This window comes from Ostrinia nubilalis, chromosome 1, assembly GCF_963855985.1.
Source record: "Ostrinia nubilalis chromosome 1, ilOstNubi1.1, whole genome shotgun sequence".
NCBI classification, from domain to species: Eukaryota; Metazoa; Arthropoda; class Insecta; order Lepidoptera; family Crambidae; genus Ostrinia; species Ostrinia nubilalis.
This window is the reverse complement of record NC_087088.1, coordinates 14,426,214-14,448,463: the sequence shown is the minus strand read 5'-3', so window position 1 is coordinate 14,448,463 and position 22,250 is coordinate 14,426,214. Positions and strand designations below refer to the sequence as shown.

General features: G+C 36.3%; 2 protein-coding genes across 3 annotated transcripts in view; one reads left to right on the top strand and one right to left on the bottom strand.

Annotated features, from left to right (window-relative positions):
• LOC135073771 (solute carrier family 12 member 6) overlaps positions 1-22,250 on the top strand; it is a 419,228-nt gene that overhangs the window by 118,887 nt on the left and 278,091 nt on the right. The window lies entirely within an intron of this gene.
• LOC135073624 (monocarboxylate transporter 14-like) lies at positions 12,585-18,489 on the bottom strand. Its single transcript, XM_063967786.1, has 8 exons — positions 17,952-18,489; positions 17,572-17,698; positions 17,082-17,486; positions 16,899-17,004; positions 16,666-16,813; positions 16,119-16,263; positions 14,035-14,226; positions 12,585-12,768 (listed from the first exon to the last, which is right to left on the bottom strand). Exons 1-8 carry the CDS (start codon positions 18,093-18,095, stop codon positions 12,626-12,628), a joined length of 1,410 nt encoding a protein of 469 aa, XP_063823856.1. The 5' UTR covers positions 18,096-18,489; the 3' UTR covers positions 12,585-12,625.

Genomic DNA, 22,250 nt, shown 5'->3' with positions numbered 1-22,250 from the left:
TTAAGCCACCGGGCGCCTATTCATCGCTCGACACCTACACATTCTTAACTTTAAATACTGATATTCTAAATGCGATAGTGACTCTGCCTGCTTGTCTTATTACCTTTTCTTATGAATACGAGAATTATTTATTAATTAAGTATACATGTCAAAAAGTCAAACTATGTATAAGCCCGTTATAACAAAGTGCTAAATAACCAAATAAACCAAAGATATGGTTTTGTTACATTTACCTATATTGATTTAATATTCTTGTTTCAGGTAATGATGGAGCAGAAGAACATTACAATCCGTCTGCGTTTAAGGGTTTTAAAATGTTCATCTGAAGGTACAAAAAATATTTTGAGTTTGCTCCCTGCGTTTGAGGGAATATAATCTACCGTAGTGAACCTTTATGAGGTCGTCCTTCCTACTACCGTCATGAGCTCGTCGGTCCACCTTGTAGATTGACGTCCCACGCAGCGTTTTCCGGTACGCGGCCTCCACTCCAGAATCTTGCTACCCCATCGGCCGTCAGTTCTGCGTACAATGTGCCATGCCCATTGCCACTTCAGCTTGCTAATCCGTCTGACTGTTAGTGACTTTAGTTCGTTTACAGATCTCTTCATTTCTGATTAAATTTCGTAAAGAAATACCGAACATAGCCCTTTCCATATGATTAGCACACTGTGCAACTTTGAGCTTCTTTGTGAGGCCTATTACTTATTTGAAATGAATATTTAATCAAAATCAGATAACCGTAATAATTGAAAATGTGAGTAGGTACTTACTTATGAGGCTTTAATGAACTCGAATGTTTCTGACGTTTTCTTGCCTCATTATCACTCAATGGAGGATTCCATTGAGTGATAATGAACTAATTAGAAGCAGCCATTGTTTGGAATTGAATGAAAATATCACGAACCTAGGTTGTTTTTATGAAATGTTGATGAACATAATACACCGGCATCAAATAAATCGCACCTCCCGCCAAGCACTTTTCAAAAGTATGCATCCTCACTTCCCACCAACATTGGTACTATTTGAAAGCCTAGTTTTAAGCTTAGTTTCATTAAAGCAAAGGCTTTTACCCCAAAATGTGTCTTTAGAAGGATCCAGAGTCACTTCTTCAAAAAATAGGTAGTTACGCTTCAGCCAACTTTTATGGCAATTAAAACTGTTAAGTTGGATTTATTGCTATACATCTGTTAAAGAGGACACGTGAGGTCATAATTTGGTTTTATAACCATAAAAATTGGTCTAATTGATCCCACAGGTGAGCCCAAAGTGAGGTCATTTTTCAAGTCACATTTATGGTATATGTTAACCATTTATTAAGAAATTAAATGTGTTTTTCTTTAAGGATATTTATTGGGCTTTCAAATAACACCAATATTGTTGAGACACCATGATTATGTCAGAAGAAAATCTTTAAAGTTCGCGTCGCGGAAGGTGCGATTTATTTGACGTTGAGTATATTTTACAAAGCATGGTCGAAGCACTATGTAGAGACACTTTTGTGTGAAAGTAGGTACGATAGAGCTACCGATTCTTCTAAAGTTAATTTGAATCGTTTTTTAGAAAATTATTGCATAAAAATAAACACGTTCTTCTTTACCTATAATACTGTGGCTTTAGAAATGATGGACATCCATAAAAGCTCTCAACGCTTCTTTTCCACTATGGGTTATTTGGGTTCATTAAAAAATATTTTATTCCTTGTCTAACATGTAACACCGTTTTTTTTTTTTACTTTCAAACCAAAGTAATATTTTAATAATATTTTATTAGTGATGAAGGAATAAAATTGTTTAGAAATGTACACGGTAAATCCTTTTAGGGACCTATTGACTTTTTTTGTTTTTCATTATGAGTATAATCTTCTACCTTATTATTTCAACGTTACTGTATGTATAAATAATAGAAAACTAAAAGGTTTGGTGCGTTTCTCCTTCCAAGGATTATCTGGTATTTTCCAATAAATCCGCGTGCGAGGTCGTGGAAAAAGATTCTGTTGCTATAACATTCACATGAACCAGCACTTTTGCAATCCGAATCTCATTGAAACGGAAAATAAATAGATTATCTAAAAATGGACACGGGAAACGTTACGTAAAAAAATGGAACAAATAATTTTAGTGGTTTCTGAAAATAAGTAATCTATTACCAAAACGCGTTCAGTGGTAGCCATTTTGAATGATGGAAACTGAGAGTGCATTGGAGAACAGAGATAAATACCATCTGTAATAGTACCGATTAATAGAATAACTGGGATGATGTTTTGTTTAGTTTTGAGTTGTCTTATTTTGCAGAAAAGGAATAAAATTATCTATATTTACGACAAAATAACAATATTTGGAATTCATGAAGTCTTAAGCGCCCTAATAATTAATTAGTGATAGGTAGGTACTAGTAATTTTAATGATGATAAGTATTTATATTAGTAGGATTAGCGCCCTAGTAAAGTATGCAGAACTTCGTCGAACGAACGTTAGCAAATTGTTTTAAAACAATGTCATCATGGTGCTTTATGAAGTCGGTACGAAATCGAATATTTGAAAGTAACAAAAATATTTACGAGTAATTATTGTGAGTAGAAACTAAGTTAGCCTATACAATACCTACTTAGATATGTATTTAAATATGTACAGTGATATAGGTAATTAATCTTTTTCTGAAAGTGTATGGAGTGAAGATAATATGTAATGGGATTCTCTCTACGACCAGGCCCCCTGCTTATATGTATAGTACTTAATTCTTGATAATCTAAGAAATAAACAACTAGAGACCAAAAGGGTTTCACTGGTCTCGGATAAAGTTAAATCTGACAGATTGTCAGATAAAACCATCTTTATTTGTTAGATAGCATTATACATATATCTGAATCTTTATCAGGAAGTTTGGCTTTAAGAGAAGAAGAAATTATTGGATACTATCAGATTATCAATATCCAATATTTTTTATGAATGACAAACAAGGCAGGTATTCCAACGCAATCGCACCTGGTGTTAAGTGAGATATTGCAGTCTAGGATGGCAAATATCTACCCTGTAAGTGCTTATTCACTCTCGCCTTGAAAAGGCCCGGATTATAGTGTTAAATATTAAACCAAAAAGTTTGCCTCTGCCTTTGATGTTAAGTACTAGTATTCTAAACTCTTGTTACAATTCAATCTGAAGTTTTGATTAATGTTGAATATAATTTATTTAACTCACTAATAATTCTTACCCCTCACCTACCTAGTCCCGAGTGAAGGCTGTGTGGTATAACTTGATTAGGCACACGAGCCTTGACCGCCCGCCCAGACCGAGGGCGGATATTTTTGACCGAACATGAACTTTCATTTTTAATTGGCATCGACTGGCAGTTCCAATCAGAGCGAAACCCAGCACTGCCAATGTCGATACCCGTAGTTGTGAAGTCTCTATCTAAAAATAGAGGCGTCCTTGTTTGGAATTTGCGGTGAAAAACTTTATCTGCGATTTTTTTATAAGATAGGAGATATACATACTCGTATTACAAAGCGAATTAGGTATACTTACTTACTCGTCCTCGTCATCCTTATAGGGTGTAGACATCCGCTAAGAATGGATTTTACGAAACTCTAAGGGGGTAAAATGGGCGAAGTCGCGGGCGGTTGCTAGAAATAAAACACATTACACTCTTTTGCGTCGCGTAGTCGGGCAAAATAAAACGATGGCAACTGTAGCGGAATTTAAATCTGTTACGGGCAACAATGGCCGCCTTTGTGATAAAAAATCCCGATCCAAAATGGGCGATTCTGGTGCTCAAATACCTACAACGAATTTTTGTGTGGGTCCAACAGCGAAATCTTATAAATTCCTTAACAACAAGCCACATCCATTTGAAATGTAGTTTAGTTGAATTGGCCATTCTAAACATTTCCCCGCCTTGGTGGAAACAGGGCCTAATAAACTGAAAAAGGTCCTAAGCTCGCAATATGGTCTTTGTTACAATTTGATTAAGGTTGTTTTATCAACTTTTTTTTTTACTTTGGGTGTCACGAATTATTTGACGCTTACTATTCAACCAAACGGCCCACTATCTCCGCTCTGGCCGTGACATTGCAAATGTCTATTTTGGACTGAACATAGCTTTTAAATTTAATCCATTTAATCCATCCATTTAATCTACTACCTCAATGGAGATAACCTTTTTGTTATCGACACTGTTTTACGAAAATGGATTTAGCGTCAATTCATTTACTGAGTATTTGTAAATATAGGGTGGCCAAACATCTTTGCAAATAGTAACGCTTGATTTCTCGAAAAACATTCAAGGTAGAGACGCGTGAGTGACGTGAAACTATGCATTGGTTTATGCATCCATCTGGTCAACGCAGCGTGGCGAGTGTAGGCCAAATAAATAAATAAACCCTCTATTAGGGTGATTTAATCACTGACGCGGGATTGTCCCGCATGCGTGACACCCGCAAGTGTCCCTTTCATACAAGAAGGTATTTATTGTAATGAACGCGATATTAAAAAGTAAAAATACCCTTTGTCTCTGCTAAAATGGTGAAATGGTGGTAGGGCTTGTTCTAAGTCCGCCTGGCTAGCTACCACCATCTTACCTAAGTATGTCGCCATAACAACAATGTTAACAGCATTGTTGTGTTTCGGCAGTTAGAGGTAAGATAGCCAGTTCCTCCGTGGTTGAGGATTCCGTGTGAAACTCGCTTCCACCTTCGGCCTGATCATCACTTACTATCAGGTGAGATACAGGCCAAGAGCTTCCTCGTTGTGGATAAAAAATAAATAAATAAAACGGGCCGTGCTCCTGCACTGTAGACCAAATGACCTGATGATGAAGTAGGAAAAACAGCGCCTTTAGTTATATTATTTCCCATCCCGTGAACTCGTTAAAAACTTCAGCTTAGACCCTGCTTGGCTGGCCGTGACATTGTGGCGTAGCTAGGTCTAGGTCATAGCTATTTCTAGTTCCAGACGAGTTTAAGGGCCTATTTTACTAACAAAAAGTCCTATCGAGACTGAACCCACTAGAAAATTCAGATTACCTAATTTAGAAAATAGCAGTGTGTCAACATTAACCAGAAGTTATGATTTCACGGGTCTAGGAGAATGGTGTCTGGCAAATAAAGTTACTGGTAACTAGAAATCTTATTTTAATTATCGTGATTAAATTTTCTCAAATGTTTTTGTCTGCTTAAATAGTGTAATAGGTGTAACCAAATGGTGCTCCCACATTGCCGTTAAAAAATGTTTAGTACCTACCATTAGTAAACATTTGTTAGCAAACATTTAATCACAAATGTTAAAAAATGTTTTTATGTTAGAAAATGTTTAGTATAGTTAGTTAACAAATTATAACAAAATTAAACATATTGTGTTACCTTTTGTTGGTAAACCTTTTATAAAGATATATTTTCCTCTAGCTTTAAGCGTTTGGCAAATTAAATAGAGCCTTTTTCTTCTTTTTTAAACAAAAAATGAAAGCTATTCCAATGAGCAAATCCTATTCCATTTTCGTGTAGACACCCTCAGAACGCTAACCAAACTGCGAGACAACACCAGATTTAAATGTTATAAAATGTTAGTAATCATTTTCTATTAGTGTAGGAGCAATTATAACATGTAACAGTTCCTAACAAAATGTAACAATTGACAACATTTGTTAGTAAATGTTTTTATGTTAAAAAAAGTTTACAAACATTTTCTAACGGCAATGTGGGAGCACCAAAATACCTAACTAGGTTTTAACGAATAAATCAGTAATTTAACTGTTAAGAAAAAGTTTAATATTTTCTATTTTGCGATTAGTTTTCTCACGAGTTTTATTAAACGCCATCTGCCCGATACGTCACTAACTAAATGCTAAGCATTTCCAGCCCATAGGTACAAAGCGGATTTGAGGAAATGGAAAAGCCGCACGTTGAGATACAATGTAGTCAGAGAAAAATCCGCTAGAGGGCGTAAAAGGATTTGGTATAAATTCGATAGATGGCGCTGAGAGTTCTAAAATGACTTGTATTTGAGCTACGATCATCTACGATTTATGATGAAAAACAATAAAATTTAGCTTCACTGCAGTATTCGTGGAGAAGTATTAACCCTTAAGTAACATCCTTATTTTTGGTTACACTTTGAACACCCTGGGGTAAAAAAATACCCCAAACGGAAATTAAAAAAAAATTAAGTAAATATTTAAAATCAATTTAATTTGTGAATTACAATGTATTAATGGACTCACTTAATTATACGATTGCTTTAAAAGAACGTCTATCTAGGGTAAAGAAACATCTTAAATCAATCATAACAAAAAAAAAGAATTTTTTATTGGCAACTAATTAGTCTCCACAATGGTCTTCTAGAAAAATCTTACAAAGTTATTGTGGGAACCTAAAACTTACACTAATCGGACATTGAATAGATGTTTTATACATATTTTAAACACAAAATGAAATATAACGAACATTTCTGGCTTTATAATAAAGCAAAATAAAAAAAACTTTTTTTTATAAAATTATAAAAAAATATTTTTTATTTATTTTATTCCTAATTATTTTTTTCAAAACACATCAGACACGCTGAATTATTACGTAATTATCAATTTGAGCTCTATTTCTATGTCGAATTTATGAACGCTGTGTTCTGAGGGGATGTCTTCAAAGTTCGAAAAGTATCATGTAAATCAAGGTCTATTTATTTCTCTGCATTCTCGAGACAACGTGCTACATAATCGTCATATAAATATTTACTCATTTTGTTTGAATATTGTAAAAACCTATTAATAACATGTTAGGTGATGATAAATTAAAGCATGCGTAACTAACACCCTGGGGTAAATTTCTACCCCACCTACCTGTACAACCCAAACGGATGATTTTTTTCACATCCTGCGTCTACGAGCTTAAAACGCACATTCTGCATTGAGAATACACAAAACAACATTGCACTAGATTCGCTCGAAACAAAGATATGTCAATTTTTATGCGCCTGGGGTAAAAAATTACCCCACGGTGTTACTTAAGGGTTAAAAACAGATGACTATAATTATTATTATGTATAACATTTGAATATTATTTGGAATGTACACTGTACAGATAAGACATCAATAGGTAAGTAGGTATTAGGTCATCTTATTACAGTTTACTAAAGAGATCAATTGAGTAGGTACCAGTATTACCAACAATATATTGCATAAATGTTCAGTTTAGTACCTACCGGTATTTGTTAGAACAACCAAAACGAAAATTCTGAAAACGTCGAAAAATCGCCCAAATTGGCATTCCCTAGCGGCGAAAAAATAAAACCATAGAATTTTACATTCCCGCCGTCGATATTTTAACGAAGTTCCAACGGGTTCGTAAATAAACCATGTTCTTTTTCCGCAAACACGACACGATGACGAAATAAAAACAAAACAAAGCTTTCAAAACGTCCTACATAATATTTCAAAAAGTTTAGGCATTACGTTTTTGCTGCACCTAGATAATGACTCACATTTACCATAATATGACTAATATCAAACTTAACCAAATTCTAGTTATGAAAGTATGTAGTATAGTAATTAGAATTAGGTACCTATTTGTAAAGTCCTTTTTAGAAGTGAGGAGATTCATAAAATATATCTGAAGTCGCTCACATACCCCGACAGACCAAGTTGAAGTGGCAATGAGCAAGGCACATAGTACGCAGAACTGGTGGCCGATCTGGAGGCCAAGTACCAGTAACCGCAGCGTGGGACGTTCACCCACAAGGTGGGTGATACGACCTGCAAGCTTTCAAGAGGAGAGCGTATCTTCACCTTAAAGGCCGGCAACGCACCTGTAACGCCCCTGGGTCTGCAGGTGTCTATGGGCGACGGTAATCACTTACCATCAGGTGATCCGTCTGCTCGTTTGCCTCCTGTCACATAAAAAAAAAGGTGGACTGACGATCTCTTAAAGGTAACAGGCAGGTGCTGGATGCAGGCACCAATTGGTAAATATGAAAATCATTGGGGGAGGCCTATATGAAGCATTCGACCTCCTGTGGCTGAATTAATGATGATGATGACTTTTGCTTGGTTTGGCTCAGCTTCGCCCGCATGAAATTAAAATTTCATTTGACACTTAACGTGATAAATTATTTAACCATAATAAATGAAAATTGTAATCTTGGTCAAGCAAAAACCGTCCGTCGTATGAAACGAACAAAATATAACGCGCGTCATACTTTAATACGGCCGGTTTCACAAAAAGTAGTTTAACTAAATTAGTTTAGCATCGCTTAAAATCGTCAAAATTTTATCATGATACACAGTAAAGACTATTGCTTATTGCTTAAAGCTATGTCAAGTTTGAACGCGCCTGGCTCAGGCCATGTCAAGCGGGTCGATAGAGCCTGCCCGGGCTAGACTTCAGCCGCGTATTGGGGTTGGTTTACGATGCTGATATAGGCTGTATTCCGTTCGCTTTATGGACACCATTGCCAGTTATGGAAACGTGCGGAGTTTTATTGTCTTTGGCTACAATATTGTTTATGTATTTAAGTAATTATTTATGTAGGCTAATTTGGTTACGTTAAACATACTGTTTGATAGTTATTTAATAACTAATTTTTGCAAGACCCGTTTTAGAAAATAAAATAGCAGTGTGCATTTAATTTTTTCGAGATTTATTATATTTAGGAGTTATAAATCAATTCATTTAATGTTGCATCATTTCAACCCGTAATCTTTATAAGTATAGGGTAAGACACAATTAACGTTGATAAGGACTTATATGATGAGCTCGGAGCATGACACAAGTCCGAAGATGTTACCGCAACAAAGCAATAATGTTTCCTGACTTACTACTCGTAATTTGTCACGATAATAAAATTGTGTATATTTCTAGATAAAAATACGTCCATTACGACCTGCCTACATGTTTTACTCACCGTAATAACATCGATCCCGTTGAGTGCTCTCGATTCCAATGATCGCCGAACTGAGCGAATACTTTAGACCTAAATAACCCCATCATTCAAAATGTCAGCTATTCTGGATGACAATATGGTGGCAGGTTTAACTTTTCGTTTATGCATCAAAAGCCCGGGCAAATGAACTTGACCTCGTGTCAAAGAAAGGTTGGATTTGGTAAATTTTTCGGCGCGTGTCAGTGTCAGCAATTATTGAAGCAGATGAAAATATCAAATTCCGACAAATTAGTGGGTACCTAAATCCTTTTTTCGTCAAAATTGTCGATAGATCTCCTTAATTTTTTGTGTTATTTTAAAAAGATGATGTGAAAAGTAGAGTTTATAAAAAAAAAGAAAAAAAAGTAGAGTTTATAAAAGTTTTGTAGAAAGAGATTTCAGAAGAAAACAAAGTAGGCCAAAATCCTCCATTTGCGACATTGGACACTAAATGACCTGATGATGATGAAACAAAGAGCCGACTGGTGTCCAAAAGTGTTCTATCGAAAAGCTTTAGTAACAAAAACAGATAAACATTTTTCGTGATACCTACATATTTTTCCTTTTCCTAGCAAACACAAAACCAATATGATAGAGTCCTCTTACGGCAAGTTTATGAAAGTTAAAGAGAAGATGGGTCGAGGCTTATCCTGCTCGCAGCGAGTTGGCCGATCCATGAATAAATTCTTAATCCACTCGCTTTAGTAGGGCTGTCGAAGGTGAATGTGAAATTATTGGAAAAACCGTAATTTATTTATTGAAACCGGCAGAAAGCGAATAAGTTGGTTGCGGCGCTTCTCTTCACACTTGCCAAATGTTGGCCATGATGGTCTTGAAGTGCTGTTATTATGAGGCATGTAAAGATAAGTAACTTAGCAAGGTTTTCTTAAAAAATGCGGCTGGGAACGCAATCAATGGAAATTAAATTAATAACGTTTTACTGCTAAGGAATTATAACTCTTAGCAACAATTTATGCAGAAATAGTATCTATTCAATCACAATCATGTAGACTCAAGGGACAGTCTTGCCAATAGCATTTTCGGGATTTATCCCCCAATAGTAAGACTTAAGTAATATAAAAGTATTGGGAGTTTATATAGATAACTTCCCCAGAGATATTTAGTATTTATTATTCAAATAACAAATTGATAGAGTACAGAACAAAATTGTGTCGAAAATTATTTTACAGTTTGTTTGGTTCTGATAAGTTTAACCAATTAAACAGATATCAAGCTTTTAAAACACTGCAGTAAACAATTGAAATATAAGGCTAATTTGCAATGATTTGCTTGACTGAAACTTCTTGATTTAAAAGGACAATTACCTTCCTTATTTGTCTAAATAAGGACGATGTGAAAACTTTTAGATTGTTAGTAGGTACCTAGGAAATACGCGTCAGATTTTTTATAATGTTTCCAAAGTTAGGTGGGCGTTAATACGTGTAAGTATTAGGTCAATTTTAGATTGAAAGTACCTACCTATTAATTAATATTGAAACAAATATCAATGTTAACCCCATAAAATGTCAGAGTAGCCGTATGGTTCCAACCAACAGAGTAGATAAGGGTCACCCTTTCTTCCCGTTGATAAAGTAAAAGGCTACTAAGTAATAATTAAATATGAAAATCAGCCCGCCCAGTCCGTCTGGCCAGCGAGGGGAGAGTTGGCAAAGTTATCTATTTGCTTCTGATAAATTAGAGCGACCCTTTACTCCATTGAGTTGAGTAAGCATCAAAAATATCTATTTCCCGAAACTCAAACAAAATGTTTGAAAATACGTAAGAATACTACATTTATTTAAAATTTTGAGATAGGGATACCAATATCACGTTTTTTATTGTTCGCTGACAAAAATTATTTCCTAACCTAACCCATACATCATTTGATAGCCAAATGAGGTTACCTGTAATAAACTAATAGATTCGTTTTAGATAGATAGATAGATGATGATAGATTTTGCTGGTAGCCGGCGACTGGTTGCGCCGCCATGGTGTCCCGGTGAAATATAGCCCTTAATGTCATCATGAGTCAATGGATTAACATGACATTTATAGAACCTACGATAAATGGATTCTAGCTATTTATAAACTTTATCTTTTATCTCTGTGCAAGAATAAACATTTGAATGCTACATTTAGGTATAATCCCCACCAAATCTACCACTTAGTTAAATAAAAAAGTATTGTTGGCTTGTCCCTAGCTCCAGGTACTGTTTTTTCCAGGATCGTGGACTAAAGATAGCATTAAAAAATCATCGTTTTCAACAACAGATCTTGACCGACAGATATTGATGCGGCAGCTGCCGTAACACCCCTGGAGAGGCAATAATGAGGGTTCTGCCAAAGAGATAGATGGCGCTAAAAGTACCTACCGGCACAATAAAGTTGAAAGATTCGGGAAATCACCCATTTTCGTGACTTGCTAGGTGTTATAGTATTTTTTATTTAAATATCTGTAACCTTTATGTAGGAGGCAAACTTTGAAGTCATTGTATTTTTATATTCCTGGGTGTCTACGGAAGGCCAGCGTAGACAGATGACCGAATAACGGTTGCGGGACGGTGCTGGATGTCGCTATCAACCGGATAGATATTTGATGAAAACAAAAATAGTAAATTAGTATACGAGTAGGTACTAGCTTTTGCCCGCGGCTTTACCGCGTGAAATTTATTTTGTCACAGATCGTCATAAATTATAGCGTATTTGTTATTCTGGGTTATAAACAATAATACTGTAAAGTTTCATCAAAATCCGTTCAGCAGTTTTTGCGTGAAAGAGTAACAAACATTCATCCAGTCATACAAACTTTCGCATTTATAATATTAGTAGGATAGTAGGATAAATAAGAAATAATGAATTAGGTAACTGACACCATCAATTGTTTTAATTTTTATGAACTACTTACGCGATCCTCTAGTAGATTTTTTAGAAACTTTATGTGGTCACTTTTTCACCTAATCCATTAATTAATTTCAAGGTAACTAATATGAATACGATTTCAGTTATTTGAAAACTAATTGGGAATTTTTAACGATCATCTGCTTGAAAAAAAAACTAGCTATAGCTACAATATTTTTTTATTACTAGCATCATCTAGTGAAACTTACGTTTTCAACTCTGATGCAAAATTGAAGTTGACTGATGAAAAAATTCCCGAATATTTTATTCCAAAAAGTATATTTGTAATTCGTCGGCTTCGGGTAAATAAATTGATGAGCTACGGCCGGGTATGCTCTGGAGAGTGAATTTTTTGACTGCTCATTGCCAAGAGAAAACGAATTTATGTTCTGTTTCAATATTACGAGTAATATTTATCTGGTCCTTGGTATCATTGAGTGTAATTGCAGAACTGGTAATGGTAATCAAATCTATACTAATATTATAAAGCTAAAGAACTTGTTTGCTTGAACGCGCTTATATCAGGAACTACTGGTCTAATTTGAAAAGCTCTTTCAGTTTTAGATAGCCCATTTATCGAGGAAAACTGCTACATATCTACTAGCTCAAAGTAACTATTCCATGCAGACGAAGTAGTGGGCAGAAACTAGTACGTTATAATCATTTTTTCAAATTGTATATTTGGAAGAGCATAATATTCGTAGTAAAACTAAGACAAATAAAGAGCTAACTGAAAATAGTTTTGTTACAGTAGGTATACTAATATTGAAGTAGTGATGATAGATATCAATTATTTTAAAGTGTATTAATGTGTACTTAATACATGTTTATTTATTAGATTCTACGACAGTTTTATTCATTTTTCCTTGCCAAAAGTACTCAAGAGGCCAAAGCACCAAGCACGGTAGACAGCAGATGCATAGCGCGTAGAAGGCCGGAGTAAAGTCCTCATACGTGTCCTTTAGTTGGCCTGAAAAGAACATTATTACATTAAATTTTTCGTAAAAATACCGGTTAGTTCCGCTATGCACCAGTACCACTAATACCTACGAAAAAGTGCCGATAACCACATTCTTTCAAAGTGGTGCAAATCAGAACTGGTGCATAAGGGAACTAACCCAAAAATACAAGACTTACGACGGTATTCACAAACGATGCTTGCTTATAATATGTGAAGCAACAAACCGAATGCACAGCGTTGAATAGAGCTCTGTGTACGTGAACGCCCGTATTCATAAACATTACTATGAGGTCTCACAGAGTCACAGTGCGCGTGGACACACAGGGTGACAAACGAACCAATCACAGAGCTCTATTCAACGCTGTGCGTCGATTTGCTGCTTCTCTTAAGCAAGTATGAATAGTTTTAGACTTAGATTACCCAATAAAATTTATCAAAGGCAATAAAATAAGTAGATAAATTCTCGAACTGCCAAACGAAACAAAGCGCCCGTACCCTTCTATTTTGTGCCTAACCGTCAGTTTCTACAAAAACGATTCTATTTGTCATTCTGATCGAATCGATTTAGGAGAACGATTTATCGAGTCGTGTCGGCAGACCTGCCCCTGTACCACGAAGTCCACGAACTGAACAAAGTCGAAACGTCTCGGCTTTTTTAAAATTAAATTCTATACAGAAAAGTAAAAGGGATTGAAATTATGAAGCTTCGGACTGATTTGCGTAAACTTTACACGAAGAATGATTAAAGATGAAATACCTAGCGGCGGAAAATATGTTAGGCCATCATATAATGCAATCATAGTTACCTATTATAAATTATTTTGTAGAAGTCGATTCCAAAATTCTGGACTAGAAATTAAGGAAACAATGAATTGTTTGTTTAAAAAAAGACGTCTTTGTGTGTCTTAGTTACCTTATCTTAAACTAGCCATCTTTGTATTATGTCGTAATTATGCGTTTTTCTTGTACGAGTACATAGTATACCTATGTGCAGTGACGCACATGCCTTTACATGGTATTAGTAAGTATTTTTTATTTTAAGCGTTCAAAAGTTTTTACAAATAACTTGGAAAATCAATGGCAGGAATCGAACCCACGACCTTTCGGTTGCCAGTCGACTGAAGCATTCTTGCCGACAATATTGGGCTTCGTATGCGTTAGTCAATGGTCGCACCATCTTACTTTTACTTTGACAATCGTCAAAAATCTGTCAAACGCCGGTTATCGATAAAGTACGGTCAAATTAAGTTGGTACGACTCAACCTAAGCACTTACCAATCATAGGTGACACAATCATATTGACAACGCCAGCGGTCAACAGGTAGAGTGCGTACGCGCCAGGGAAATCTTGATGCGGCACGTGGCTGGATATGACCAGGGGACTGGTCACATGAAGCCAGGCTCTGAGGAAACCCAGCACAGCTGTCACTGTGCTCACCCAGGTGAACTGGCGGACTTGGAAGAGCACTAAAAGAGAAAAGTATGGATGATTAAAAATGCTCTTTCAAATTAGACATTTTGAAACGGACGGTTGTCGCCCGTTTGTAGGACTGCTCACGGAAAATTTGATGTTAATAGGGAATATGTTTTTATTTCCCACAAATTAGTAGCCTTGGCATTATCAAATCAATCAGTGTCTTTCTTTAACAAAAAATTCAAAAGATTCCTATGATATAGACGTTACAGTGTGCCTACCATGAGTTTACGTTAGGTGTGCTCGCTAGCGACTGCGTAAAAAAATGACATTTAAATGTATGACATATTGTGCAGCGCCCCTAGCGGCTACTTTCAAGAAATAAACTCTTAATAAATCTTCATATAATTTTTTGACGTATTCGCTAGCGAGCTCACCTAACGTAAACTCATGGTAGGCACACAGATCTCATGACCAATGAAGTCATGTTGGAACGACACGCAGGGTCCCATACAAATTACTATGGGCGCGTGACATTTGACGTCACGCTCAGCTGTTTTCATACAAAGTTTAAACACTTGTAACTTTTTTGTTTCCGGTACGATTTCAATTACTAGTTTCTCAGAAATTCTATGATTTATTTATACACTAGCTTTCCGCCCGCGGCTTCGCCCGCGTGGAATTTTGTCTGTCACAGAAAAACTTTATCGCGCGCGTCCCTGTTTCAAAAACCGGGATAAAAACTATCCTATGTTCTTTCCCGGGACTCAAACTATCTCTATGCCAAATTTCATCAAAATCGGTTGCGAGGTTTAAGCGGGAAAGCGTAACAGACAGACAGACAGACAGAGTTACTTTCGCATTTATAATATTAGTTGGGATAATTTATTAACTTTTAAAATCGATGCATCCTATTGCGTTGAAATTAAATTGACAAGTACCAACAGTAAAAGTGCGGACAACCGTCCGCCTCAAAACGTCTATTTTTTTTTAAAGATTATTAGTAGTTTGTATTGCACAAATTACTAATAGTCCCGTTAGCCCCTCGTGGTAAGCTAAATATACTTGTGATACTAGTGGGCTCACCACAATAGTCGAGCGACAATTTGGAACAGCTCTAAAGATTAAACAGACAGATACTTTGACTTGACGAGTGCAAGCGTGTAGTATCCGCTGAGTTGACAAGTGAATCTTTTTGGATTATGGCGTCTTGAAAACTGCTTACAAAGAATAAATCCTTAGCTCCGTGGAGTTGATGGAAACACAATAGAACTAAAACCCCATAAGTATTCTGTTGTACAAAACTATTTTGACAAAAGAGGTTTGTTTGTGCCAAAAAAAATAGCACTTGTGAGCGTTAAGAAATACAAACTCTTAACAAGCGAGACAAAGAAAAATAGTAAATGCTTAAAAAGTTATCATCAGGAATGCAGCTGTTTAATTTTGCTCAGAATCCCCTGTATTTTTATATGTAACAAAAATTATAATAGGTAAGTAGTGACTTTCCTTCATAAAATTGAATTTTGTTTTATTGAATTTGAATATGTAAAGGAAATGTACTCAATAATACAACGATGCATGCATAAACATCAACATTGTTTGAATTCTTCGGAATATACAAGCGTAGGATAATCACATTTTCATTGTCCATCGCCTATGACGTCAATAATTTTAACAAGAAAGATGCTGCTTAATAATTAGTTGTTATCATCCGAGGTCGCTACTTAAAAATACATAAAAACACGCTGTTGTCTTGCATAGTTTCCCATCACCCACGCGCCCCTACCCCTAACCGTTTTTGAGAAATCAACCTTTGCTATTTGCAAACATTTTTGTATTTGTGTCGTACATATTATGACACCTGCCTAGATAGGTTTACATTGATGTGCTGTCGTCCGTACTATGGTATTAAGCCTAGAGATTATTTGCCATGTCAAATACATACCAACTCTCATGACCAGTGTGAAAAATGAGCCCATATAAAATATAGTTCTGGTTTCAATAGAAATGATACTACTCAGCAATGCCAATGCACCTCTGCCAGCCACATCGGCGCCTGCTCCTATAGAAATGCAAGTTGCTACTTCACTCTGCAAAGAACAACATTATTAAAATTTGTAACTGTAGAAAAAGTAATCATCAAAATTAGTTAAGGTCAAAAGTCACTATCCATTCCAGAAACTATTTACTAATAATGACATTAATATTACTGTCATTCCTTCCTTCTGTAATGACATTCCAAATCTCCCCACACATAGCATTGTGTCACTATAACCGTCATTCCTTCATTCCAACCTTGATTCCAACCACCGCATGTCAATAGTAGGTAATGTCATTTATTCTAAGTAATGATTAATGATAGTGTCTGGTCCACTATAAATTGTATTATAAAATCTTAGCTACTTTAATATTCTTGTAAATAATAGAGCACATAATCAATAAATGAATTATACATTGTTATTGATAGATACAATAATCTGCTGTTTACTTACACGGTTGTAGCCATATTGAAACAATAACATTGGCTGCAGCATGAAAAACATGAGGTCGGAAAAGTTCACAAAACTTTGTCCCAAACAAATATTAACATAAACTGGATCTTTGAGAACCTTTAAGCAGAAAACCTCCTCCAATATAAACCTGAAAAAATAATGTTAAAATGTCAGTCTTAATTTTAATCAAATAAAGAACAATCTGAGATTTTTGAAGTATAAATAATGTAGACCTTGCTTTATTGATTTTGTTCTTAACACCACTTGGTTCTTCATTTTCTTTTTGATCTAGTAAATCAACATTCTCTTCAATATTTCTACGAGATTCAACATCATCATCTGTAAATATTTAAATGTTTACATTTCTCATAACATGTTTTTCATCTGATTTAATTATTTTATAAAGTAATGAATACTTGCTGCCATATTTCTAACGTTCTTCTTCGATTTAGTCATTACCGCCATACCGGGAATCGTGTGCAGCGATATTGCACTTATCAACAACAAAGTTCCTCTGAATCCATACTGGATTATAAGTTTTTTTATCAGTTGTGGGTACCACATCAGTACAAATCCTTGTATGGCCTTGCAAGCACTCATGACTGTAGTCCTCTTTCTTACGAAGTAAAAATTCAAAGTTGAGTACGATACAGGGACTATGATTCCAAAACCAATTCCCTGGAGTACACCGAAAGTAAATGGTAACTGATTGATATTAGTGATGAATATAGTTAAAATAGATCCCAAGCTTATCAATGCAGCTCCAATGAATCCACCCTGCCTCAATGAACATACTTTTGACAATACGTTAAGAATCATGCCTGTAACAAGTTTGTAAATTTAATTAAATCACTCTTAATTCGATGAAATAAGACGGAAATTAACCCTTTGTAAGTACAGATTTACCTCCGATAGCTAGCATCATTGCAAAAACACCCTGTGCAGATGTCAAAGATTTAGCAGTAGAATGTGTGTCATTCATGAAATCATTGTATATTAACCCAAAAGAGTTTATGTGGCCCATGCCTGCTATCTGTAAAATGAAATATTCATTTAGACTCGTATGGTCATTATGTGTACCAATATTTCAAACCATTATTAAAATTTATTTTTACTCCTATAAATAAACTTCCTATAAATTATGTGATTTTGCTAAAAGAAAACCAGACAGGACGGGCACTTCTAATTTTTAATACCCTCTTTTTAACAAAAATAGTTTAGTGTGCTCTTAACTATTGTACATTCAAAAGTAGAAATATATAATGTATAAAAAAAAAGTTACTCACAAAACTGATCACCATGCCGAAGCACACCACATATCCCCATCCTCCTTCGATGGCTGTGTTTTTCTTTTTCTTTGTTATATCTTCAGTAGCTTTGTTTTTTCCTAATTCACTATTTTGTGATAGTGCATTCAATTCTTTGGCCATTTCAATACAATGCGGCCAAGATCTAGGGCAATACTAAATAAGATAGGCAGATCGCTTGGCCGGAAGACGTCGATAAAGACGATTCAGTTAGAGTTCTCTGTATGCAGTGTCATTGACAATCATATATTATTAGAGGTAAGGCGTATTTACTTACAATTAATGAAACTATCTTCTGCTTTTTATCATTAAATTAATACCATTAAGTTAAGAGATACTGATTTATTCCTATGTGCACCGTACACCACTGATGTTATATTAAACTGTTTTTCTTGTCACAGAGTAGTTATAACTCCTGCAAAATTTAAATATCACTGTTCACAGATCAACTTGCACTCAGTAAGCTGAATTTATTATAATGACAAAAGTTTAGCCAAACAATGATTGTTCCACAGTATTTGCTTCTTTGTGACGTCACGTTTGTTGCTATCTCTGTTTACAGTGATAAAAATGTTATAGTCAGCTAGCGACAAAGACTTCTGTTTAATACTAGACAGACCGGGTTAAAGTTATTGTTTATAACTGATATTAGCTGTAGATCCCTACTATTCCCTACACAGGAGTGGGAACAAAAGATGGGAATAGTCAGGGCAGATATGTACCATCCTAGACTGCATCCCACTTAACACCATGTGCGATTGTGGTCAAATACCTGCCTTGTTATACATAACAAAAAAAAAGTTCGTAAGTAATAAGTGGTAGGACCACCTGTTCCAGACCCAGAAGCATGAATTCAATTTCCAGTGGGAGCTTGGTTTGCTGGCAAATTAGGCTTGTTCTATGTCTGCCTGGATAGTCACCGCCATTTTAGTGTCTATCGCTATAACAACAGTAACTATGTTATCAGCATTCTTTCGGGAGTTACACTGAACAAATGTTTCTTTACTGCTTACAAAATGTTTCGTTACTGCTTACACAAATGAATGACTTGCGAACCGAGTGTTAATCTATAAAACAAACCAGGTTTAGTTCACAACAAAATAGTTTGTCTAATTTACACTAAATTTTGTTCCTTATAACCATAGTACATTGTGGAAAACCTTGGAGGAGGCCTTTGTCCAGCAGTGGACGTCATTTGGCTAAAACGAACGAACGAACCATAGTACCTAGCTAGTAGTAACCTCCAGTTCGCAAGTCACTCATTTGTGTAAGCAGTAACTAAAATATTTTTTTAGTGTAGAAGTAAGAAAGCCATGCAGTTCCTCTGTGGTTGAGAATGCCTTATAAAGGCCAATTCCACCTTTGTCCTGAATATCAGTCCCCATTTCGCTTGTCTAATAGTATACGAACTCTTAGGTAAGTGAATGATAAAAATGTGAAATTTTCGTGCACTTGAGATTGAGTGGGCCAGTATGTACAGTCACGGAATGAAAAGGTTCGTCAGTTTTCAAATTGATTCCTTCAACGAATCGCGAGCACATATTACCTTTTGAAACTATGTTACAGAATAATCTCGAGTTAGAGAAAATAATCTTTAACTGTTCGTCAGTAAAGTTCAAAATTATTCAGATCAAAGTTGTTTGACGATTTATCTTGTCAAGAAGATTATTATGATTGATAAACTAAAACCTTCTTGTTGGTTCAACCTGCCATTATTATTTCTATAAATAAAAAAAAACTATTGTCAATTGGTCAATGTCATCATTGCATTGCACTGATGGGATAGAAAAATAATCAAGCAAAACCTTCCCCCCTAGACAAAACGCACTTTTTGATCGAATCGAAAATAGAATCCGTCAAAACTCCATACAAAAAAGGGGCTTTTCGACCACTTTTTGACTGGTTTGCGATTATAATTTGCACTTTGTCTAGACCCCCTTATTCGTTAGCAAACGTCATATTTATTTAAATGTTAGTAGCACTGTTCCTTGCACTGTTATGTTGGCAGGTTTGACTCTTACAGTACCTAGTGCAAGCGAAAACCGACACTAAGGTGACGAACATTTTCATTCCGCGACTGTACATTGTACAAGTAACGTCACCGCCGTTTCATGTTACATTGTTTGTATTTTCTTTGTCTCGGTTCGCTTACGGTGTTTTTATATGTTTATGACATACTTCAAGCATAGTGCCTTAAATTCTTGAAAATATTCTTGAAGATTTAAATAAAGTAAAAAAGGTAGTCATCGTTGCTCTACCATTTCCATCAGTTGCACAATAATTATTCGAGCCGTTTTCATTATTTATAACCCGAATTGGTATCATATATGTATTACGAAGAATAATAAAATTCTTGGATTACATGGCCGAGATAAACATTTAATCAAACAGCATGGTATTTAACATCGGCACATGAAAGAAAGAAATTCTTTATTTGACACGAAAACACCTAAAAGAGAAATCTAAATATATATAACTCAAAGGTGACTGACTGACTGACTGACTGACTGACTGACTGACTGACTGACTGACTGGCATAGTGATCTATCAACGCACAGCCCAAACCACTAGACGGATCGGGCTGAAAGGCATGCAGGTAAATGCTATAACGTAGGCATCCGCTAAGAAAGGATTTTACGAAACTCCACCCCTAAGGGGGTAAAACGGGATCCACGCGTACGACCGCCGACCGCTAGTAATTAATGATAGATCGCCCGGTGCTTTGTCCTGCTGGAAGCTCTTCTGGAAGGACTGGTCTTTTGTTCTAAACGTCCTGCCAGAAGATTATCGCAAGTCCTGCCCGCAGTACGCAATTTGTACGTGTTTGCTTGCTGGTCCTTCCAGCAGTACGGTGACCTTCAAATTTGAACTCATCCTCACCAGAAGTAGTAAACACTTGGTTAGTGTTTATTAAATAAAAAGTCATGTCGTAGAATCATTTTGTTTAACCAGTATTTTACTTTTCTTAGTATATTATAAACTTGTTTATCTTCTTTCAACTTAACTAATAGGAACTATAATAAGGAACTTTAAATTAATTACTTTGGTACGTCACTTTGTATTAGAAATTACACCTATCACTTACAAATACACTACAAATTAAAAACAAAAACAAGAAATAAATTATAAATGTTTGATTAGGCTGGAATACTTCACATTCATTATAATATTATCGCCAAAATGTTGCCGACTCCACGCCCGGCGCGTCAAAATGTGTCGCGCGAGCGCGAACGCGCTGCCCCCGTGTATACTCGTGCGCCATCGGGCTCCGACTAACGGTTAGTCGCGTTTTTCGATCTTGGGCACTATTGGGTGAAAGAGAGAGAAACACTCTATTTTTTCGTGTAAATTTGAAATTTGTACAATGTATACTTACGAAACTGTGATCTTTTAATTTTGCGTCCTACCGGAAGTACTTTAAGTCCTGCTGGCAGGACTCCGGGCGATCTATCATTAATACAATACAATTACAATACAGCTCAGTATAAATGGAGACACTGATTTTCAGTCGATGCCCAATTGCCCATAGATTCTGACATAAATGATAATAATATAAGATCAAGAAATGGAATGGAGGCTACGTATCGGAAGACGCAGCGTGGGATGTCCACCCACAAGGACAACTAGGGAGGACAACGATAACTTCATAAAGGTAGGAAGGCGCTGGATGCAGGCCGCTACCTACCGGTCGATGTAATAATAATAATAATAATATAAATAGTGATAATATTATGTTAGCGACAGCTTTACTGCAAGAAAAGCTGGCGAGGAGAAATGAAAATATGAAGAATATAACTTTGGTTGAATACATGAATGTCGGAAAAATGTATTTCGTCAACTGCATCAACGACATGGACGTTGCCTTGGCAGGCAGCACATAATGATTCTACGCGCACGCCCACCACCCCCTCCGGCCCTGTCTTCGTCATCGTCTCCGCGCTCCTCGTCGGGCGAAGAGTTTGTAACTCCTCCTAACACGAGCGCGTCGAGCGACGAGGGCGGGCCAACGACGCCGCCGCCGCCACCACGACCTGCGCGACGGGGACGTCCGCCGCTGCCGGCACGCTTGGGGTCAGCGAGGCAACCTGCCTCGCGCACGGCCCCCGCTACCGGTGGTGTAGTGCGCCGCATGCGATGGACTCAAACCATGAATGAGAACTGCATGCGCGCCTATTATGGGGCTACAGAAGGGGGAACCGTCCTGACTGCGTATCGTGATCGGATCCTACCTTTGTTTCAGAACCTTGAGCCGACCATCACCGTTTCTGCCCAACGATT